Source organism: Anarrhichthys ocellatus, unplaced genomic scaffold (genome assembly GCF_004355925.1).
Source record: "Anarrhichthys ocellatus isolate YVR2014 unplaced genomic scaffold, GSC_Weel_1.0 scaffold64, whole genome shotgun sequence".
Classification (NCBI taxonomy): Eukaryota; Metazoa; Chordata; class Actinopteri; order Perciformes; family Anarhichadidae; genus Anarrhichthys; species Anarrhichthys ocellatus.
Window position 1 is genome coordinate 1,089,924 of NW_022280094.1, and position 23,128 is coordinate 1,113,051.

The following is a 23,128-nucleotide window of genomic DNA, read 5'->3' on the forward strand; positions in this document are numbered from 1 at the left end:
TTGAAATCATAAGTAAAACATTAAAATAAAGCAAGCATTTAGTGTGGATCCTACGCACTGTTTTATTAATTCATGTTTTCATGTTAACTGAGGTTGTTCATTACTTACCTTTATTTGTACTTGAGAGAGTAATTCTACAGCTTAACCCTTTATTACCCGTAATCCTTTTAAAAGAAGGAAATTGAATTGAGACCTTGTCTTGGATAACCAGGAGGGAAAACCTGTAGAAAGAGAATCATATGAGAATCGACTATACTCTTCAGTTAAGGTATTTTCTACGAGTTGTCAATGGCATTCAAATGTATATTATTAAATCAAGTGAGTTAACGAGCAAGTAGAAAAGGATTTGTATTATTTTATAGTTGTTAATGCATGTTTAGAGCCGACTAAACATTCTGGGTATGAAACGCCACGTAAACCTCTGGGTATTTCCATATGTCATAAGATACTTTCTTCTTTAGTCAGACTCCCAGCTGTGAACATAAGGGAGATCTGAGGAGTTATTAGTGTCTGAAACTCCGGTGAGTGAAGGACACGCTCTTTGTAGTTGTTAGCCATTATGAGGAGACAATGAAACATCTTACTGCTGTTCAAGTTCAGATCATTTTCATAAAAATCTATTATATATACATTTTAATATACATGTTGAATAAGTTATTGGTTATATTTCAATTCATATTGTTTAAGGTGGAACATATTAAAATGATCTATAAAAAAAGTGTAAGAGAAGTAATTTTAAATGCTGAAATACCTATTGTGATATATAGTAATTCATCTAACTGTAAATGAAGTCTGTTATTGGTTATACATTAAAAGATATTCTAAATAATCAAAAGAAGTTAATGAGGTATCATGTTAGAAATAGACATAGAACAGAATAACTCACTATTTGTGTAGGTTGGATTGTTTAACTACTAAAGCCCAGCCCAGTGAGAGTGTGGGCGTTGATGGAAGCGGTGGGCCCACTGAATAGCTCCATTCGTTCATTGAGAAATAGTCGTCGTAGTAGTAGTACACCCCATCCACACACAAGGAAAGGAATTGAATTGTTGCTCACAGCAGAGCTGAAGGTCAACAGTGACGAAGCAGTTCGGTCTGACTTGGTCTGAGGCAGCGTTCCCCTCGGTTTCATAATGAACCCAACATATCTTTACACTTCACAAAAGCAGTCTGCCCGCAGGATTTAACTTGACTGGTCAGGGACTTAGTGTGGGAGGATCCCCTCGTGAGACCTCTCCCTGGAGCTGGCGGGCCCAGGCAGGGCACATTTCCTCTCTGAGGCATGGCGTACTGGCTCTAGGTCGGCTTCCAAAAACCCTGGGCGGAGTTGGCTCACTGCTCCAACTGTGAGCATTCCAGCAGCCCTCGCCGGGACCTCGTTGCTTCCCGGGACCTGGACATAGTGCAGGGTGAGAGGGGCAGCTCTGATGGTAACCTTGTGATTATAGATGAAAGTGTTTGCTGAGGAGACTAGCGTAGCTAGCTAGCCATGTGACCTTATCGGCTGAGCGGCTGTTCTTCACAACACTTAGAGTATCTCGACATTCGTTAGTTAAAAGCCTCTTTACTCCAATTGAGCTTGATTTTGGTCAAATGTTAATAATATGACACATGTCATATATATATATATATATATATATATATATATATATATATATATATACTCAATACCAACTTTGACGATACAATGTTCAATCATCATCATTATTATTATTATTAAAACCATTATTTTTTCATTTCCTGCAAAGTAAGTGTTTTCGACAGACTAGGTTTCCACCCGACAGCAACAACATACAAAGTGCAGCGCTTTATGTTTTCTCACTGCTGAAAGGCAATAATACTGCTAGCTGTTCAACTCAATACCAACTGTCGCTAGACGCGACTGGCTGTGTCATAGCCCCAGAGGTCATTCAACTCGGGGATAATGACAGGAAGGCAGCACAGTACCATTTCTGTCAGACAGCTGATTGGGGACTAAGCCCTATATTAGCAGGCAGAGGTCCCTTTGATTATGCTAAGCAGTATTTCATCTGGCTTTATCCGACCCAATAGAAGAGGCTGTAAATCTTCCACCAAATGAATATTTCTCCTTTCAGGAGCATTTCAACCGATGCCTCAGAGGTAATACACCTTGAGGTCAGAGTCTGCTGGACAAGAGCAGATTGGCTTCATGTTACTGCAGTGATCCCAACATGCAGACATAAAGTCTGGCCTTTCCTAGAGTCAGCTCTTCCCTTCTGTCTGTCCTCTCTCTGAAGATTGATCTGGAGCATGCGGAGCAGACAGCTCTGCTCCTCTCTGTTTCCGAATGATACCACACTTTCTTTTGCCCTGAGCGTCTGACGTAGTGCACAACCAGAGGTCATTCTGCTCTGCTTCTCTTTTGCATTCCCCCCCCCCCCTACCCCCCCCCCCCCCCCCCCCCCCCCCCCCCCCCCGAGCGGTCTGACCTTCGTGCACTTGGAAACTTGCAAAATGGCACCCATGAGGAAATCATAAGCATGCGCTCGCCTCTCTGTCTCTGCTGTTGGAAATATTTTCAGATAACGTTGAGTTTCTGGCCCTGCGTCAACTTTAAGCAGACACAGGCACGCATGAAGGCACGCGGGGGCATTAATCAGTGGCTGTTGTGTTTTAGGGAAGTTTAAATCTCTTCAGCCCGGAAAAGGGGCTCAGGACTTTGTACCCACTTCTCCCACACTGTAGAGGTCCAGCAAAGATTCAAATGATATATTTTCATTGATTATCTGATTGAATTGAACTCAGTACTTCATGTGTTTTGTCTCGTGGCTCTATTGTTTGTCAAAAGGATGAAAATGAAACATTAAAGGCTTGATTGTGCAACTTTATGAGATTATTTTTCTATAGGTTTAATTGATCTTTGCCCTTGTGTTCTGCTTAAATCCTGTGTTTGGCTGTGGTTGTCATTGAGGGTGCATTTGAGGTTAGTGATGATGCTGCCACGTCCATCATTGACTACATGCACACTCATATTCCACTATTACTCCGAATATGACAATATTCCAAATTTAACATATCTCATGTAATCATCATATTCTGTTTGGATATTATAAATTAGGCCTTATTCTGAATGGAGCATTTTCCGACTAAGACATGTGGGATATGGCTATTATTCTGGTTTTAGGACCAGTCTTTTAACATGTTCACAGCGCATTTGGAATATGCGTCTCAAGTGGTTTAAACGGCACTTTACTGCACACTTTTTTACGACCAGCTCTGTGTCTTTGTACACAAACCAACTAGCCAGCAGTTTGCAAAGCTGCAGTAGAGATGCCCAAAAGAAAAGCCCACATTCCTGGTCGGAAAGAGAAACACACCTACTTTTAAGCATTATGGAGGAGTTGAATATAATATCAACAGGTTTTATCCAAAGACCTGTTGATATCTAAATATTGCAACCTTTCCAACCTTTTCAAGAAGGTGCTTAAAGAGGGAAGGCAGTGTTTGCACGCTCCAAGAAGTCTGCCATCGCTGGAAAACATGGAAGAAAAAAACTTGATAAGGCATCGAAAGTAGTCCGCTCTTGTTAGCAAAAAAGAATGCAACGCACCTATTTGGCGATTCTTTGGTTTTAAACCAAACTAAAAAGGAGAACCAGAGAATGTGAATGAAGGGATTTGTAAGCTGTTCGATTTAAAAAAAAAAAGAAATTAAAACAATTTAAAAAAAAACAACAAAAAAAAAAAAAAAGTCGTGACTAAAGACGGACACACCACAAATCTCTGCTCCCATCCTGAAACTCACCATCCAACATAAGATGCCGGCATGCCACAGAGAGCAGCCGGACAGACATTCATGTCACGCTGAGCAATAAACCCTCAATCATTAGAGCTTTTGCAAAGGCAACAAAATATAACACTTGCAAGACCGGAAGAGGTTCAGTTACTACCAGTTGATTGATCTGATTTTTAATTTCAAAATGCCCGTGGATAAAATAGCGCTTACTGCCTATACATTGTGGTCACTTATGGGTATTGCAACATATCCGTCTCCAGTCCATAGATCTATTGGCTTCTCTCTCTTTAACTTTGTTTCATCACCGTATATTGTTGTTTCCTTAAAGCAATATCGTCACTAGGTGGATTTCAGTGTTACCCAATCCTATTGAGAAACCAAAAACTTAACACAACATTCAGCATGCAAAACTAAGTCCGTTTCTATAGACAGAGGAGAAATCCAAAGCTTGACAGGCCTGCCTTGCCTTATTAGAGTTACTAAGGGATGATTGCACAGCCTCTGTTAGGGAAGTGGTTTAGCAAATGGTCAAATAAGTACACTATTGCCAAATATGTTGTATAATGAAAGTATAGGTTTACCGTGGAAGTAAAACAATTCAGATTGTAAGAAGATAAAGACAACAAATGATTTACACATTACAACACTGTGTACAGCACTTTGTAACCACACTGTACTTCATTATTACACTACATAGCATACTGGAATGAAAGGAAAACATTGCAAACAACTTCATCAAATTATATATGATGACATTTACAGTAGTTTCCAACATGGAACTATAGAAGAAAAGCTCAATCGAGTTAGCAGCCTCTGTCTCAATGCTGCCTCCCTATTGTGTAACACAACACAATAATGCCGCTGTCTTCTCTTGTTTCATGTCTTTATCTGTTAAATGTAGCCTCGATCCATCAGCACAATCTTGTTACCCATATCCTACTTTTCCTCCACATTCTTCCTTATCCCAGGCTAACAGACCGACCTTGTGCTGCTACAGTGTTTTCATTCAACATGAAAGACGTGACTTCCTGTGTAGATATTGTAAGTCTTGGAAATAAGACGTACCTTGGTGATAATCCTGAAGGATCCTGGAGTAGTCCATTTGTGTGTTTACTGTGTGGCTGAGGCCAAAAAGACAGGGAAAGCCTGAGTGCCTCACATCCTCCCATCTGCCCTTTTCCCTATGTGTCTATTTTCACCTCTTTCTCTGGTCCCATTCAGCCCCCCAAGGGGAAACTATATGGCACCAGGAGCAGAGCCTGAAATTCCTGGTATGCGTCCAGCCCAATATCACAAAGAAAGGGCTATATAATCTGTACAGCATATGACACCTTGCATCAGAAAAGTAAACGCTCCCCCCAAAAAAGCCTGCTACGGGGAGAAAATAAATAAAGAAACATCAGGGAGCACAACGGAGGAGGGATCCCTCTTTCAGGATGGTCATAAGTGCATTAGATGTCATGTCTATGGACGACATAATAGAATTACATCATGGTCCTTCCATATGACTATGACTATAGGCAGATGCCCCCCAGACTGGAACTGGTTTCCACAGGTGAGGAGTTTCGTAGCTGAAGGCTCTGGCTCCCATTTGACTTTTGAAGACTGTAGAAACCACAACTGCATTCTGGGAGGACAGTAAGGTGATAGGGTAATATGAGCTCAGTGGTCAGCCCTAAATGGTGCCTGACCAATTAGGCTTTGTAGGTGAGTAGAAGGATTCTCTATTGTAGATTTTACGGGGAGCCAATGCAGAGACTTGAATACCGGAGTAGTACGATCTCTTTTCTTAGTTTGTGTTCAGTACACGTGCTGCAGCATTCTGGATCAACTGGAGAGACTTAAGCAACTTCTTAGAGCAGACTGACAAACTGGAATTGCAGATATCTAGTCTAGAGGTAAAAAATGCACTGACTCATTCTGCATCGCATTGGATGTGCCTGATTTTTGCAATGTTAAGTAGGTGAAGACAGTCCTTAAAGTTTGTTTTATGTGAGAGTTAAGGACATACCCCAATCATAGATGACTTTGAGATTCTTTACGGTGGTGCTGGATGACAAGGGGGCAATACTTGAGTAATCATTAGATCATTTATTGCTGAGGTTTTCAGGTCTAAGTAATAACTTCAGTTTTGTCTGAGTTTAACATCAGGAAGTTGCGGGTCATCTAGGTTTTTAGGTCCTTAAGGCTGGCTAACTGGTTGGTTTCGTCTGGCTTGATTGACAGATATAATTGGGTATCATCTGATTCTGATAACAATGAAAGTTTATGGAATGTTTTCTGATAATATTACCTAATCGAAGCATATACTGTATAAGGTGAATAGAATCGGTCCAGCACAGAACTTGAAGAACTCTGGAACTAACGTTGGTGTTCACGGAGGATTCATCGTTTACAGACTGGGATCGATCTGATAAACAGGACTCAAACCAGTTTAGTGCGGTTCCTCTGATGCCAATTAAATGTTCCAGTTTAAAGCCTCTTGAACTCTAACCCTATTTTTTAGGCCTCTGCTCGAAAATTGCATACCCATATTAAAAAGTATTAAAGAGTGTATCTCTGCAACCACAAGGTGTATTTGAATAGTTTTGGTGTTATAATAAAGGGAACACTTGTGAGATGTGTTCCGATGTGTAAATATCAATATTATATTTTACTGGTTAAGAGTAAATTAAGATGGGACATAGCACAAATTGAATTTTGTGGATCACAAACGATAATGTGATTTATGTTGTTGGTGTTCTTTGCTCATATCTCGCTGATGCTTGTAGCTGGATTTCTTTGAAATGTGCGGCATCTGTGGACTGTCTGCTTTCTTTTGAGGTATCGTGTGTGCGTATTGCATAAAATACCACAGCGGTAGAGCCAGAAGTGTGGCGAGTGGGTTGCCTAGGTGGCGCTATACGGATTTTGATATTTGGCCATTCTTATAGTTGGTTGTTTAGTTGTGTTTGGAGCATGTAAAAACGGCTTACGTGATCTTGTAGCCCAGGCTTTGCTGTTTAATCAGGTATATAACATGTGTATAACATCTTTATATTCGTTGCTGATAAGTGCATTTTTTCGTTGGTATACGCTAAGCTTTCTCCACAGCCCCCGAAAACGGGGGCGCTCGGGCTCAAGAGGTATAGGATGTGGTGGTCCATGGTGTCGAATGCAGCACTAAGACAAGAACAGAGACTAGTCCTTTGTCTGATGCAATCAGAAGGTCATTAGTCGTTTTCACCAGTATGGTCTCTGTGCTATGATGCTTTCTAAATCCTGACTGAAAATCCTCAAATAAACTATTGTTATGTAGAAAGTCACACAGCTGATTTGCGACTGGTTTCTCAAAGATCTTAGAGCGGAAGGGAAGGTTAGAGATCGGTCTATAGTTAGTCCACACCTCTGGATCAAGAGTGGGCTTCTTAAGAAGAGGTTTAACTACAGCTACTTTGAAGGACGGTGGTACAGGGCCTGTACCATGTACCACTAGGTTGATTAGTAAAGAGGTGCTAACTAAGGTAAGACTTCTATGAGCAGCCTGGTGGGGATGGGGTTTAAGAGACAGGTGGATGGCTTAGACGTAAAAGCTGTTGTGAACGTTGATGGGAGAAAGGAAATCTAAATATATATCAGGTTTTACAGCGGTTTCTACGGTTCCTGTACTTGAGAGTAATTGGGTACCAGTTGAGGGGAATAATGTTGTCTCTAATCATTAGAATTTGATCATTAAAGAAGTTCATGAAGCTGCTACTCCTGAGGGCTATACAAGTCATTTTTACTAAAGTAAAGGAATCCAGTAAATCTTCGCCCTGGTGATCCAGATGATGAATTCATGCAGATTCAATGAATCTGTGGAGCTCTAAACCTGGTCCTTTGTTTTTCCAGGTCTTTAAAGGTGAATTTCAGCTACCAGATTTCCTAAAAGAACAATCACAGGTACAGTAACATTTCTGCCTGTTGTTGAGCTTTTTCTTCTTTTTTTTTCAAATTCAGCCATTTTTTTATTGTCTAATTTGAGTTAAACCATCTGCCACTCAGTTGAAGATCTCCATACAGATTTCCATTTGCTCACATTTACACATCTCTTGTTTTTGGCTTTAGTTTCTTGCCATATAATGCAGCTTGTTGTTTTCTGGTCTCTGTTTCATGGTTGTCATCATGTTTTGGTCTTAAGTGGTTCATTGTTTGTTAGTCTCTTCGTGTTGCCTTGTTGTTTCTTGGTTGAAATGGCTGATGTTGGCTGAAGAACCCTTATGCCCTCTGCTGGTAGTCGGGGGAACCTGCATCTACCATCTATTTGCTGATAATGCCTTTGTATCAGCGCAATCGGCCTCTTTGTTCATTGAATGAGGTTGGAAATGCAATAAATGACTGACAAGTAGCGTATGTCCTTTCTTTGTCACAATGCTGCCTGTCATCCAGAGAGCACACATTGTAACTTGTGTCTGTATGTTGTCTGCCCTTGGTTCCTCCATACAGATTCAGAAGTCTGCAGAGAGACCCAACCCCAGTTAGAAGCAGCGAGAATGCCGTCACCTCAACACACAGGTACAGCTCCTGCACTGCATTTATCTGCGCTTGTTACTGTGTAGATTAAGAACCAACAGCGACACCACACTGCTGGAGATCCTGGCCATATTGCTGGGCCCACTGGAGGGAAGGGATGCACAGGAGAACCAGAACCAAGACTGTGCGTAGCAGACTGTTTCAGTCAAATGAGAGGTTTTCTAAAGGGAGTCAGGGGCTCAGAAACACTACTGCCTTCCTCCACAGGGGCTGCCAAAATCAACACTAAATGATAGTTCCTTGCAGTTACTTTAAATACACTTCCGTGGTGTGATACGTTCCTGCTTATGTACAAATTCTGCATCAAAATAAGACTGATCCTTATTGACAGTGCATCTCCTAGTGTAATCCTAGCACTAGTGAATAGTGAACAGGGTGGGTCTTGCTAAATAAAAGCGCCGCTGCAGGGTGCCCGATATGTTCCAGCTGCTCGATCCGTCCTGAGCATGTGGGTTCCCGTAGACTTACCCGGCCTTACTCTGCCTCTGTTAGGCTACTTGCTGCTAAATGCTAGCCTAGCTATGATGCTAACTTATCTAGCCCACTAGTATAGCTAGATACTAGTATCAGTATGAGTGACTCAGCCATGGTAGCTCACGTTTTTGTCCCCGTAGTTGGAAGAGAGGCTACCCCATCTGAAGAACGGTAGTTTTTATTTTTCAAATTTCCATTAAACTCACTTCTTATGAATTCAGAAGCGAGAAATCAACTATTTAGAGTTCAAACATTGGCAATTTTACAAAAAGTGGTGGATAATTGAAAATGTTGTATAATGCGTCCCATCAGCCTTCCTAAACACAACTTGTTATCCCTCAACATTTCATTTCCTAGTTTGCCTTATTGTTGCAATGTCAGTGTTGAGTGTAATTTAACAGATGTAGAACAGTAAGCTTGACTTATCATCACATGAGCTGTTGGTGTCAATGTTACTGCTGCTGTAAATAACAACATTTTGGGATATGTTTTGTGTGTCAACTGTCCTGCAATAATGGAAGAAGATACAAGATATTACCTGGTAATTATTCAGCTTTCGAGGTGCTGGTATGATGATGTTGTTACCTTTGAACAGAGCCAGGTCACTGTTGTTTCCAGTTTTAATGCTGAACTCTGATGCCGTATAGATCCTCATCTAATTATAAGCAGGAAAGTGAAAACGGTTATTTCCCAAAATGTGTGAACTTTTCCTTTCTGGTCAGAGTAGGTAGTGGCCAGTGGACAATCGACTCAAAGCATTAACAACAACAAAGGTGCTCAGCCTTTGATTAATATCTCTGACTGAGGTCATGAAATGTTTGGTCAGAGTCGCTCCTGATTTTACACTAAAACCAACGCTGCTTTGATTTGAACTAAGAATCATTTATCTTGTCTCGGAACAGGAACCCAGGGGCAGTGGAATCATCGTGTCGCCCATCTCACCGCGAGGAAGGCCTCGGCACGTTTCAAAGGTCACAGCAGGACCGTCTCCTCACCAGAGACCTTTTGGCCTTCGATGTTGTGCAACATATGATACTAATACTTCTCACAACCACAGAATGTCTGCTGATTGTTATTTTTTTGTGTCACATCACGCTCATGGAGTTTTAAAAAAATGATTTCTAGCTTTTTAGAAAAATATCTCTGTGATTCTGTTGTAAGAAACTGCAGTGAACCGATATCGCAAGAAGCATTTATGAATGGAAAATGAGCTTTTGGAGGATGCCATACCTATTTTAATGTTACTTTTTTCATGCCTTTGTATTGTGAAACCTCATGGGTACTGACATGATAAACTTTTTTTTTTTAAACCTGTTGTCAGTCTGGTTTTATGTGCTTATTTGTAAAAAGAAAATGAAACAAAGAGGAGAGTAAAAATACCTGGACACTGAAATTACATTTAAAAAACAAATCTGGTAAGTCCTGATAATTGCAGTTCTAAGTACTATAATCCTATGATAGTCTACAATCGACTCTTTACATCACACAGTCATTTGATCTGTCGTTGATGTGAAACTGTTGAGTAGCAGCGTTCATGTCTTTGAGGAGAACAATTATAAACCAAAAGGAACACATGCAGAGCTTCAAAGGTTCAAAGGAAAGCGAGCAGCCTCTTATTTAATAATACATTACATTCAAGTAAGATCTTTACCAAGACATATTTGAAATCTCAGTGTACAACATTTAAAAAAAAACACTAAACTGTTAACATGTAAGATAGTCTGCAAACATTGCATTGCAAGTATAAACCTCAGAGCTGCTTATGTTGGTTTTAGCAGCTCTAATGAGGTAGACTATGTATAAAGATAATATAGACTGATGAAAGCATTATATACATATATATATATATATATTGGTGCTGGGCAACGATTAAAATATTTAATCGCGATTAATCGAATGGATTTTTTTGCGATTAATCGCATTGTTATGGCAAAGTTCAATAATGAATTCAAAAGTAGTGTATTGCGCACTTTTATTTTAAAAGTATTGCTATATGAACAAAAGTGCAATAACATTTGGTTCACGAGATGCAGGTAGCATGTTTTATACTTAATGTGAATATAATTCATACTTTGTTGGCATCTTATTCTGAAAACCGGATGTTCGTCTGAATAAACCGGATGTTGTTGCACGTTAATGTTTCCGCTAACTTTCAAAGTCCTTCGCTCGCTCCCGATCTGTGCCGTTTAAATGCGTTTACCGTGAATTTCAGCATATAGGTGCACTAAAATGTAAGTGTCTGCTGAGTTGACCACGGAGATCTGAGTGTCTGCTGACTTTACCGCAGCGATGTCCAGTAGTCTCCAGGGAGAGCAACAGCTGGTGCAGCTTCTCTCTTTATTTCTGCCCTCCCTCGACCAGAAGCGGAAGTCGCCTTTTCTCTACGGCAACCCTGAAGGGACATCATATCTCCAATACAAAACGATAAACATGAGAGTCTGTTACAATCACACAACTGTCCCTATAGTCCTATAGTCACAACTGACGATAGGATGTTTGCTGGCATTTTATCCCACTGTTCTTGTCATCCTCTTGTTGTTATGTCTATGTATTGTCTCTTGTATTTCAATAAAAAACAATTAATAATAATAAATTTTAAAAATGCGTTCATGCGCGATAAAATAATTGTCGGCGTTAATTAATGAACGCGTTAATGCGATAACGCGTTAACTTGCCCAGCATATATATATATATATATATATATATATATATAATGCACTATAGTTAAAGAATCTATCACCATTTTTCAAAAGTCAGTCTGTATATATATCTTGTCCTTGAGGAAACTCTCCATCCTGATGTAGCACTCTATGAATGTTTACAGGCTGGTAGTGTGTTGAGGTCTCAATCAGGCGCTGGATTAGAGCACTTCATGTTTTATCATAGGCAGGAGCTGAAGTGGGTTAGAACAATCTGGAACAGTGTTCTGGCAATTTGATATCGACAAGAAATAATTATCTGATTGGCAGTTTCATACGTAATGTCAAGCGAGTTCATTTGTGGTGTTCTGCAGCCTGGCGTCCCTCCCAGCTGATGCCATCGAGATCCTCGACAAATCAGAAAGTAATATCACCCCACAGTCGTTTTCCCTGATGCACCACAACACCCTTCTGGGAATCCCCAATTGGAAGCAAGACCTATGTGAGATGTGAGCGGTGCCCACCGGGGGGTGAATCTGTAGTGAGAAACACAAGCTGACAGACAACAGGAAGCCTTGATAAATCACTCCGTTGGATTTGGTACCCTGGTCTAAGCGAGACACGCATCTCGTGGAGTCTGTGTGGATTGATACATTTAATAAAATGAAAGCATATCGGAAGTCAAAGCCTCTCTGAAAACGCTTTCAATTAGCAAGCTGCTTAATCCCACTGTAACCCCTGACCACCATAGGCCGAACTTCACAATCTCTACAGTTTCACATTTCACACCAGCCAAATCAACATCTTCTTCTTTCTTATTTTCAAGCTATGTTATTGTGATCATATTGAATATTTGTCGACTCTTTGCAGTCACTGTATTGTCAGGGTTAAGGAACACACGCTTCGGGCTCTAAAAGTCACATAGTCCAGCCTAAGTACTCAGATACTGTGATTTGCTTCTCACAATGTCACTGAATTCCCTTTTAACTATTCACTGTTTAAAAAGTAATCACTTCTTATTTTGTATAATCCTTGACCACCAAACCATCGCGGTGGACGTTCCTTTTTCTGTGTCATGTTTGGTTCAGGATATATGATGCAAAATACATCATTTGGTTATGGCACAATGTATAATGGCCACCATGGCACACAAGTGAACATCATTTTCACATATGATAATGAATCACTACTGAATAGAGTCCTCATTAGTTGTACCATGTGTGACGACTTCCCCTCCACTCGGGGTCTGTGTCCTGTTGTCTGTTTGTCTTTCAGGATGTTAATCGGTCACTGGTGAGTGACGCCTGAGCATGGTTTGGTCCCAGCTGTAAAGGCTGCCCCTCTTCTTTGGCTGGCCCTCCTCTCTGCCTCTTGTTTGGATGACACAGCTGCTTATTTGTTTTGTTTGGTAGTTCAGTTTGATGTATATTCTTTAAATAAATGTATATTTATTACTTTTACCACTCGTCTTGTCTCCCTTGTATGGGGTCAGATCAGTCTCAATAATTGCAAATGCACACAGAAGGATTTACAAATACATTCCAATGCACACATAAATAAATTACGATTTATATAAATGTAAAAAATAAATCACAAATATATTTCTGCATTTGTATGTATTTCTGTGTGGATTTTTCTATTTGTTTGTGGATTTGTATGTATTTGTGGATCGCACTGCATTTCTTTGTGGATCGCTCCACATTTGTGTGGGTTTTATGAGACTCCTCTGACGTGGCTGAATTCGCAAATGCGTTTTTTCCAACATTCTCATTTTCAACCTATCACATGAGCGCAGCTCCCCCTCCCCTCCCCACGAGGCTGCTAGCTTTACAGTTGCGCAATTTGCAGAGGCGACAGGTCAGAAATCGACAGGCATCTCTCTACGGCCAACGATGAGATCGTGGAAGTTCTTCTGTCGAAGCAACAAGTTCTGGGAGCGCTGAGATTCATCCGCAGCGTCGGTACGTTGATGTTTAATATAATCTCTTTATTATTTTAACTGAACTAATTCATACGGAAGCAAAAACTCTAAGCAGGTTATTCTGTTTGTTGTTGGTCTGGATAATTTGCTCATAGTTGTAATACTCGTTTTGTCCACAAGAGGCTGAATTCAACTAAAATCATTCACGTTTTCTTCCAGGACTCTAGCTGAGTCAGCGCTAATGGAGTTGAACTTTACGTCACAAAGACAGAAGAGAGATGAATTCAGCTGCAGTTACTCCACTAATTGTGATTTCTGATTAGTCTGTTTGGATGATTGCTTAACCCTGCCCTGGTTACAGGTGGCCATGGCAACGTGTCATCCAGGAAGTTCCGGGACGCTGCGCGACAGACCGGAGACCAGATGTTGTTCTACACCACACTTGTCAAACTCAAGGCCCGCGGGCCGAATCCGGCCCGCCACGTCATTTTATGTGGCCCGCGAATCCACCAGCAAAAAATAAATAAAAAATAAAAAGTTTTTTTTTTTTTTTTTTAATTTTGGAAAAAAAATTTAAAGTTAGACTTGAAAATAAAAATATCCCCATGGTCGAAATTATGAGCTAGCATGTTGTGAAGTATTATCACCGTGGCTGGACATTGATTACTTGTTCTCCTAACAGTCACTTGGTAACAATATGGTTAATTAGTTATTACCTTTTTTTTTTAAAAAACAGGTGGACAGGAGAGGCAACAGCCCGTAAAGAGGTTTTCCAACAAGTGATTGAGTTGAAAAAGATCGACAAATAATCCCAAAAATGTCCACGAAGAGAAAAATTGATGCAGAGGGAAGAAAATGTAATTTAAGATGGGAAAGCGAATACATGTTTGTGCTTCGAGGAGAAAAATGGGTCTGTCTTCAGTGTTATGATGCGTGTCGGTGATGAAGGATACAATTCACGTCGGCATTTTGACACCAAACACGGAGCTAAATTTAGCCTCCAAGAAAAACATCAAATTGTCCAAGAATTAAAAGGCAGACTGCAATCACAGCAGAATATATTTACAAAAGCTACAGCCCAGTGCATGCTAAAGGTATGTGAGCAGGTGAGCTCCGACCAGATACAGACTTTTACAAATGTCAGTGAAGAAACACCGAGTTCAGGAACTAGCAGCAATCTAACAACACAGCTAGCTCAGAGACGAGCAGGTACTCGTCTTCTTCATTAGCTGTTGATGAAAGCACAGACAACACGGATACAGAGCATCTATCCATGTTTATAAGACCTGACTCTCAGTGAGGAGCTCTTGGATGTAGCTGCCATGCACGGGACGACGGCAGGGACATTAGTGATGCAGAGAGGTGACAAAATTAGCTTTGAACAAAGTTAATGTAATAACTTGTGTTTGATATTTGTCTTTGTTATTTTCTTTAAAAGTTTGATCTTTGATAGAGTAATGTGGGTTTCTTAACCCTAAATTAAAATGATTTATGTTATAATAACAGAAATTTGCTTAAATATATGTTTACATTTATATAACTGCATGTACAATATTTTTACACTTGAATAAACAATAATCAAAAGCAGAGACAGTTATTTAACAATATGTTAGGAGAAGTTACAGTTATACAGTCTTACAGTTACAACCGGCCCTTTGAGTACGACCGTGATGCTGATGTGGCCCGGAGTGAAAATGAGTTTGACACCCCTGGTCTACACTGTGTTCAGGTGCTTCCAGCAGAAGAACCAGCGGCTCAGAGGAAGTCCTGGATTCAACCCGGTGAGAGGAAGCTGATCTGAAGTCAGCTCAATGGTTAACTATGTAGGACTCTCGTCATCATCGTCATCGTCACGGGTTATACACACTCATATCAGTCTGTCTCTTTTCTATTATTTATGTTTATTAAAAAAATAAACATGTTAACACCTGATCCAAGTCTGAGGCATCATGCAGTGGGTCATGAGTAAGAAACATAAAACATATAATAAAGCTGTCATCTCTCACACACACACGCACACACCTTTGAGTTTATGAAATGTGAATTAAAAACTTAAAGGAACATTTTGGTTCTTAGATATATTATATTATATTATATATATTATATTATATTTATCTGCACTAAAGAGTCAGCATATCTGTATTTTCACCTCAAAGAAAAAATACAACATAATTAAAATATTTATTATTTCTTCGTCTGATGTTTTTTGGATGAGAAACTAAATTATTATAAATTAGCTCTAATAATAATAATATGGTCATTTCTTTCTCTCCTCTGTTCATTATGATGGAGAATTAAAATCACAAAACATTCTGACTTCATGACTATATTCCCAAACCATTAAAACTTCAAAAATAGTTAATATTTAGGGCCCGAGCATCGACGTAGTCTGAGAGGAGGACCTATTGTTCTTCTAATGTTTATTATTATTATTATTATCGTACCTGTTTCGTCGCAAAAAGGAGGTGCTTGGGATACTGGAAAGTTTTCAGAATTTGGCACACATGCCAGAATTTGCGATAATTGCAGTCTGATTGTATGAAATATTGGCTCGATAGCGCCCCATCTACAGGCCAAATTTGAATCATAGTCATAGCGCCACCTACTGGTAACAGGAAGTTAAAGTCTTTATACTTTGGCTTGTTTCTCTTAGTAGGTAAATCAGATCAACATCAAATTAGTTCCACACAAATGTAAGAAGTTCACAATGCCAGTTCATGAAGCTTTTGATGTTTCGTCGAATGCTGTTGCCGTGGCGACGCAGTCTTCGCCGTGAAAAACGAAGGTCATTTTGAGAGGCTAAAAATGCTCGAAACATAAGCAAACAGATTTAAAGCCCAAAGTGTAGTTATATAATATGATTTTATTGGTTCACAGTGGCAAATCGGCTCAATAGTGCCCCCTACAATATTTAGACGAAGCAGCCCTCGCTGTACGTTTCACATAGATTTACAAAATTTGGTAGGCACATGTTTCAGCCATTTTGAATTTTGTATGAATTTCACGTGTGTTGTGGCAGCCATTTTACATGGTTCACCATCATCCATCAAACTGTTGTAACTCGACTGTACTTTGTCAAAACTGTCCCAAACTTGACGTGCTTGTTGACTGTCATGGCTTTAGGACTTCTGCATGCCAATATTAACTCATAGTCATAGCGCCACCTACTGATAAGCACGGACGTAAGCAGGATTCTATAATTACAGCGGCCCAAACACTGAACTTATTGAAAGGGTTTGTGGGCACACCATGAGAAAAAGACTTCTCTGATCTAAATATGTGCAAACTAAGATGCTTGGAGAGCAAAAGTTAGATAACAGTGGATTTTCAAACCATGTCAGTGGGCATTACTATAAATGATCTGTCCAGAGCTTCTTCATGACAATCAGGTTAAACGTTACAATGAATGCTTCACACTACAATCTAAAGTTGCAGAAGAACTTAAAATGAAAACAGTGTTAAATTAAAGTGTTCAAGTAAAAGCAAATGGCACTACTGTTTTGTTAACTTTCATGTAAGTCCAAATACAATCAGCAGGACACTGCAGGGAGTTGAACCCCATCACAGTAAACTGACAGTCTGTTATGTTACAAACACTGAAGCACATTCACACACATTCATTTTCTTAATGATCTTTAAAGGCTTATATTTATGATTGTATCGGATGTACACTCAAAACATTTGAGGCTTAAGACCTGGCAACATGATCTTGCTACGCTGCTGGTCGACGCAGGAAATATCATCTCACTCGTGCACACAGAGTGTGATGGTCACAGAAATACACGGCTGCGTCACCCAGAGTCCTGCCAGTACCAGGAAATACCGTTTAACTCGTGCACGCAGTGTATGATGGTCACAGAAATGCATGACCGCGTCACCCAGAGTCCTTTCAGTACCCTCGACCTGCGTGAAGTTGCGAGGGCCCGATCAATGCTGCTCGCAGCTTTAATTATTATTATTTTTTATTATAAAAGTATTAAAACTAACTTCACTCTCGGAATATTTAAACTGCATTTCCTAAATTGTTGTTAATAGTTTAAATGAGAGTGAAAGGTGCTAAATTTAAAGCGTTTCTATTGCCTCTAAACACGTTAACGTGCACTAAATGGTACGCAGCCGGCCGGCTATGTGAGCAAAGACAACACACACACAGAGAGACTTCATCCTCGACATCTTTACATAGATAATATTTGTTTCTGCTATATCAATGCTCAGAATATTACATCTAGCACCTTTAATGTTTAAGGATCCCGACCTGCTGCACGTCTACGTGCACATCAGAAACATGGTCACTGATACAATCATTTCAAACAGGAAGATCAATGAACAGGTCTTCATAGGTTTCATAAATCAGAATATAAAACTGGTATTAATACAGTTTGGTGGTGAAACTTGCTCACTGTAAGCGGATCAGGTGACGCGTCACCTTTGGTTGGCCGGACCAGAAACCGTGTGACAGGTCGCCTGTATGAATATTTTGTACATAAGACGTGAATAATGTGTTTATTTTCTGTGATAATGAATTAATTATTGTGTAACTAACAATCTCATGTTTTTAAATCAAAAAAGCACCAAACTGTATGAAGAAATATTCTGAATGTGTACAGCTAATAAAGGGTTAAACTGCAGTTATGTGATATCTGTGGTCCATACGTCTTATAGTGTGATCGGTTCACATCAGAACTTTCAAATTTACTAACAGGAAGTGAAGGCATCAAGACAACTGAGGTCAAAGTCATAGAATAACTCTCCCTCTACACCAGGGGTATTCAATTAAAATTCCAAAAGGTCCAGATTGAGAAAATGTCCTCGTGTAAAGGTCCGGAACATTACAATAATATCTAACTTGCGCCATATATATATATATATATATATATATATATAGATATATAGATAGATAGATATATTCAAGAAGTCTAGTAATAGTAACGTCTCTGTGTAGTCAACAACTGTCAAATCAAATAAAGAAAGTACACATCAATTATATTTTAACAATTATTATTCTCAGTTTTCAAATTGAACTGGATGGAGTATAAATAATACATAGAAATACATAAATAAATGTTCTTCTCATTTCAAGTACAATAAGAGCTGCATTAAAGAATAACTGACATAACAGTAAGCTTTTCAAAAATGTGCATCTTAAAATAAAGTAATTCATTTTAGAAAAATGAATTTCACTGAATTGTCCTGCAGCTTTAAATTCAGTTCATTCAGGTGTGAAGTGATGCCAATCAAAAAAGCCACAATATTATATTTTTCTCATCTTCTAACAAGAGAAATCAGTGAGCATGGACTTTATGTGTGTTATTAAACCACTTGTTTCAGTTCTATTCTCTCTGTTAACATCATTGTTGGGCAGTGAATTCATGTGTTATGATTCTGATCATATTGGACTCTGAGGTATATTTTCTGTATCTTCATTCAGATGTGAGTGGGTGCGTTTGCTCAAAGGAGTTGTGCTTTGTCTCGTAGTGTCGCTTCATTTACCGCTTTTACGGTCTCTAAACATAAGAGACACACTGGTTATAAACTGTCCGTGTGAAGAATTAACCTATAAGAGTCTGTTCATTCTTGGTTAAAGACTCTGGTCTCTTTGACCACTTTTCTCTCTTTGGAGAACGTCATGTGAAATAACTTCTCTGACTCACGTATTATTCTCCTGCTCTTCGTTCTCTTTCCTCGTCTCTCCCCCGGTGTGTGTACATCTCACTAGATTCAGGAAACTTGTCAGATTTGATTGGCTGAGCTGCATCACGTGATGTGATTTACACCGCATTGGTCGGTGTGTTTCCTGCACCGCTGAACAAGTGCCGTAACGGCTGAAAAAGCTGCGCCGGTTAAAATAGAAGCGCTCTGTCAAAATAAAAAGCGATTTTAGGTCCTGGGTCCGGATACAACGGTGTCTGGGTCCGGATCCGGACCGCGGTCCGCCAATTGGCGACCCCTGCTCTACACCAATAACTGCACCTCAGTTGTCCTTAATTTAGTCAAATGATCAAATTCTGAAAGTGTAACTGTAAAGCAGCAGTGGAACATTTCACCGTTTCATTTTTCATAATCACGTCACCGTTATTGATCTATGAAATGGTGTCTCTGGAGATGAATCAAACTTCAGTTAATGTTGATAATAAACTGATTCATTGATCTAAATGTGCTTTTAAACGTTTGAGGAGCAGCAGGACTGTTAGAGTCCAGATCCTCTGATGATCCTGATCAGATCCAGAGGATCACAGAGATGATGGTGGACTCACTCCCAGTGATGTCCCTTCCATCTGAGGAGAGAAGAAGAAGAAGAGATGAATGAGTCTTTGCAGAGACTCCCTTCATCAGCTGTCAGTCAGTGATGCAGCACATCCAGTAGAAAGAGCAGCAGGACTTCAGTCCTTTCAGCTCTCATCTTAACGTATTGGAGTGAACACACTGAGCTCCAAGCTCTCACACCTGCACACACTTTGGACATCAAGTCTGGTCACTCTGCACATTTCACTCAAGTACACAGTGGAGATAAAGAGCTGAGGGTCCTGAACGCATCACGACTGCAGAAACAGAGAGGTGTTCACTGCTCACTGTAATGATGGGTTCAAAGCTGATAAAAACCACAGCCTCAGTAACATTTGAATGTCTCATCTCTTTGAAATATTCCAATGAGAGAGAACAGATCAGATCAGATTGATGGATGAGGACCACTGTCTCTATACATGTTGAGATGCTGTCAGCTGATGAACAGCTTTATTTCCTGCAGACTTGAACACAACAACAACAGTCGTCTTCACATCAACTCAAACACATGATCACAACAAGCTTGTGGCTCATCTGATTGGCTGATTTCTGTCCAATCCTGAAGCCTGTCAGCATTCTCCTCTCACAGCTTCACTGAGAAGGTTGGAGGTTTACAGGAAATACTGGATCTGTGTTTAGTTCAATACTGCTGGAACCAGCATGGACTGAGTCCAACCCTCTACTGACCTAAGTCAGTAGAGGGTCTCCAGTCTATAGTGTGGACTCTCCACACTATAGACTGCACACTGATCTTGTGGAGAGTCTAGTGTGGACTCTCCACAAGATCAGACAGCAGCTTCACATCTGAATCCTTCAGACTGTTTAATCTCAGATCCAGTTCTCTCAGATGGGAGGGGTTGGACTTCAGAGCTGAGGCAAGAGAAGAACAGCTGACCTCTGACAAACAGGAGCTGTTCAACCTGAATAAGGAATAAATGATGAAGATAAGAATCCATTCATTATTCAATCAGATGTGTTCATGTTTTAAATGTGTAGCTCAACATGACTATGTTCTAATCAATGAGCTTTTCTCTTTGTCATTGTGTTATTGTGGATCATCATCATGTCAGCCTTCTACAGACATCATCCAAATGTCACCACAACATTCATACACCTATTGATGTCAACACAGATTAACACCATGCTGCTGGTCTCAGTCAGGTCTGGAACTAGAGGATCAAGATCAGATCAGACCTGTTGGACTCAAAGACGGTTCATGACTTCATTGATTACATGAGCTTCTTCTTTGTGTATCTGGTAGCTTAGTAGCTTCATGTCTTTAACAGGAGAGGTCCACATGTGTTCAGGTGTGTCTTCAAACAGCTAATGTCATCTGTCCATCACCAGAGTTCTTGGTGGCAGTAATCATTCCTCCTGTCATACTGAGTGTGAAGTGGTCCCTTCATAACACAACTACACTGAAGAAATTACTTCACAAGTTCAGCTGAAACTAATATGAAGCAGTCTGAGTCAGTCGAACCAAAGTTACAGACTATTGAGGAGCAGATTCCCTCTTTGAGTTCCTCTGCCTCCACTGAGCTCAACAAGGAAATAGTGTTCAACCCGCTGCTACGTACTGATGAGGAAGGTAGTACACAGTACATGTAACATGTACACCGTACACGGTACAAGGTACACTGTGTACATGTACACAGTAGTACTGTGTACACAGTACATTCTGTGTACATGTGGATTCACCATCAATTTAACTGACTATATTTGAAATCTACAAAGTTGATTTCTCTCCTCAAAAGTTCTCATTAGTGAATTTAGTGATGAAATAGAATGAAGAATGTGCTGTTCCAGCGCTTTGCATTGTGGGATACAGAAGGAGAGGTAGACTGGAGATTCTTTCTGAATCAGTAAAACATTAGGTATTTCTGTCACACTGTAGATTTAGCTTTTGTTAGCATGCTACATGCTACATTTTGGTCAAATCAGTACAAACTGCTCGTATAGTATGAGCTTTCAAATACAGCCACTGTCAAACACAACAGACTGACTTGATACTTATTACTCTGAGCTCTGCTTTAATCTCACCACAGCAGCCGTGTGGTTGTCTCTGTAGCAGCCTCATCAGCTTCTGATACCATGAAGATCACCACAGTTCACAACTTCACCTTTGCATTCAAGTCTTTCTGTCTCTGCTTACACAGAGTTTGTATCTGCTGTCATCAGATCTTCATCCTCCTCCTTCATCTCCCTCACACACTCTACAGCCTCATCAGGACTGACATCACCTTCATTGACTGATGGACCACAATGAGAGTGTGTGGAAGCTAAAAACTCTCCTGTCAATCACTTAATTTCTCTACTTTCTGTTACTCTAACAAATATTCAGCTTTTGTTTTCAGGCAAATCCTGAAACCTTACAGTCAGTGAACTGACCTCAGAGTCTCCAGTCGACAGTGTGGATTCTCAAGTCCAGCACACAGCAGCTTCACTCCTGAATCCTTCAGGTAGTTGCTACTCAGGTCCAGCTCTCTCAGATGGGAGGGGTTGGACTTCAGAGCTGAGGCCACAACTTCACAGTGAGTCTCTGAGAGTTCGTCTGGAATGACACAAATATTACAAAATATTATTATGAAAGAGGACACTTAATATTTACTTCCTGCTTCCTGTTTTGATGAACATTAGCTCTTCACATCAGTGGTTCAGCTAATCTTATCTCACTGTGTTTCACATGAAACAACAACTCATCACTCTCTCTCCTAACTGCAGACTTTTAATCTTTGTTTTTCTTTAATGTGCAGATGAAGGGAGACAAAGTGTCGTTACATTGAGGCTTCCCTAATGTCTGTATATGATTAAATATTGATAGAATTATATATTTTTTGTCGTAAACATTCTTTTCTGAGCCTCTAAAAAATATATATTCAGCAAAATTAACACACCAATGAGGTTGCATTATTTTCAGCTGAATTACTTTCAACATGATGCCAACAGAAATGTTTCAGTGAATCAGCATTAAAAACATAACATGGTGTTCATAAGATCTTTAGAAAAGTCTGAATTCAACCATTCTGAGTTTATTTCTGAGTAAAAGAACAAATTAAAAGAATTAAAAACAGGACGATGTAAAAAAAACGTTAAAATGAAAAGTTGAATTCATGAACAATAAAATACAACATTTCTCGGTTCAACACTCTGGAGTTTTACAGCGACAGTCTTTGTCTCGTATGACCAGCAGTTTATGGAGGCTAATGTGGCTAATGCTAATGCTAAACCTCAGATATATATTGATGTGTAACTGACTTCACTGAATCAGTTCTCTGATGTGATGACTTTTCTCTTCTTGTGCTACTAAATCACTGTTACAGCATTCAGCATTATCTCAGAACTCCACTTGTGGTCACAGTGCAGCAACAGTTACAGACTCAATTTAAAATAATGACATTAATGATAAAAACAATCGTTTATCTACACAAAACTTTCAAAACAGTGTTTTAAAGACATAAAAACAGATATATATACACACACACACACACACACACACACACACACA

At 39.8% G+C, this 23,128-nt stretch overlaps 1 protein-coding gene across 2 annotated transcripts in view; it reads left to right on the forward strand.

The window, feature by feature from the left end:
• The window catches only part of tpst1 (tyrosylprotein sulfotransferase 1), a 32,228-nt gene extending 21,580 nt beyond the window's left edge, over nt 1-10,648 (forward strand). Inside the window, exons 3-5 of one of the 2 annotated variants that reach the window (XM_031872473.1) lie at nt 7,627-7,677; nt 8,221-8,289; nt 9,684-10,648. In XM_031872473.1, the coding sequence (XP_031728333.1) occupies nt 7,627-7,677; nt 8,221-8,256 (87 nt within the window). In that variant the 3' untranslated portion in view covers nt 8,257-8,289; nt 9,684-10,648. The remainder of the gene's footprint in view (nt 1-7,626; nt 7,678-8,220; nt 8,290-9,683) is intronic. The other variant, XM_031872474.1, reaches the window with a different exon arrangement.
• Nucleotides 10,649-23,128: the final 12,480 nt, after the last annotated feature.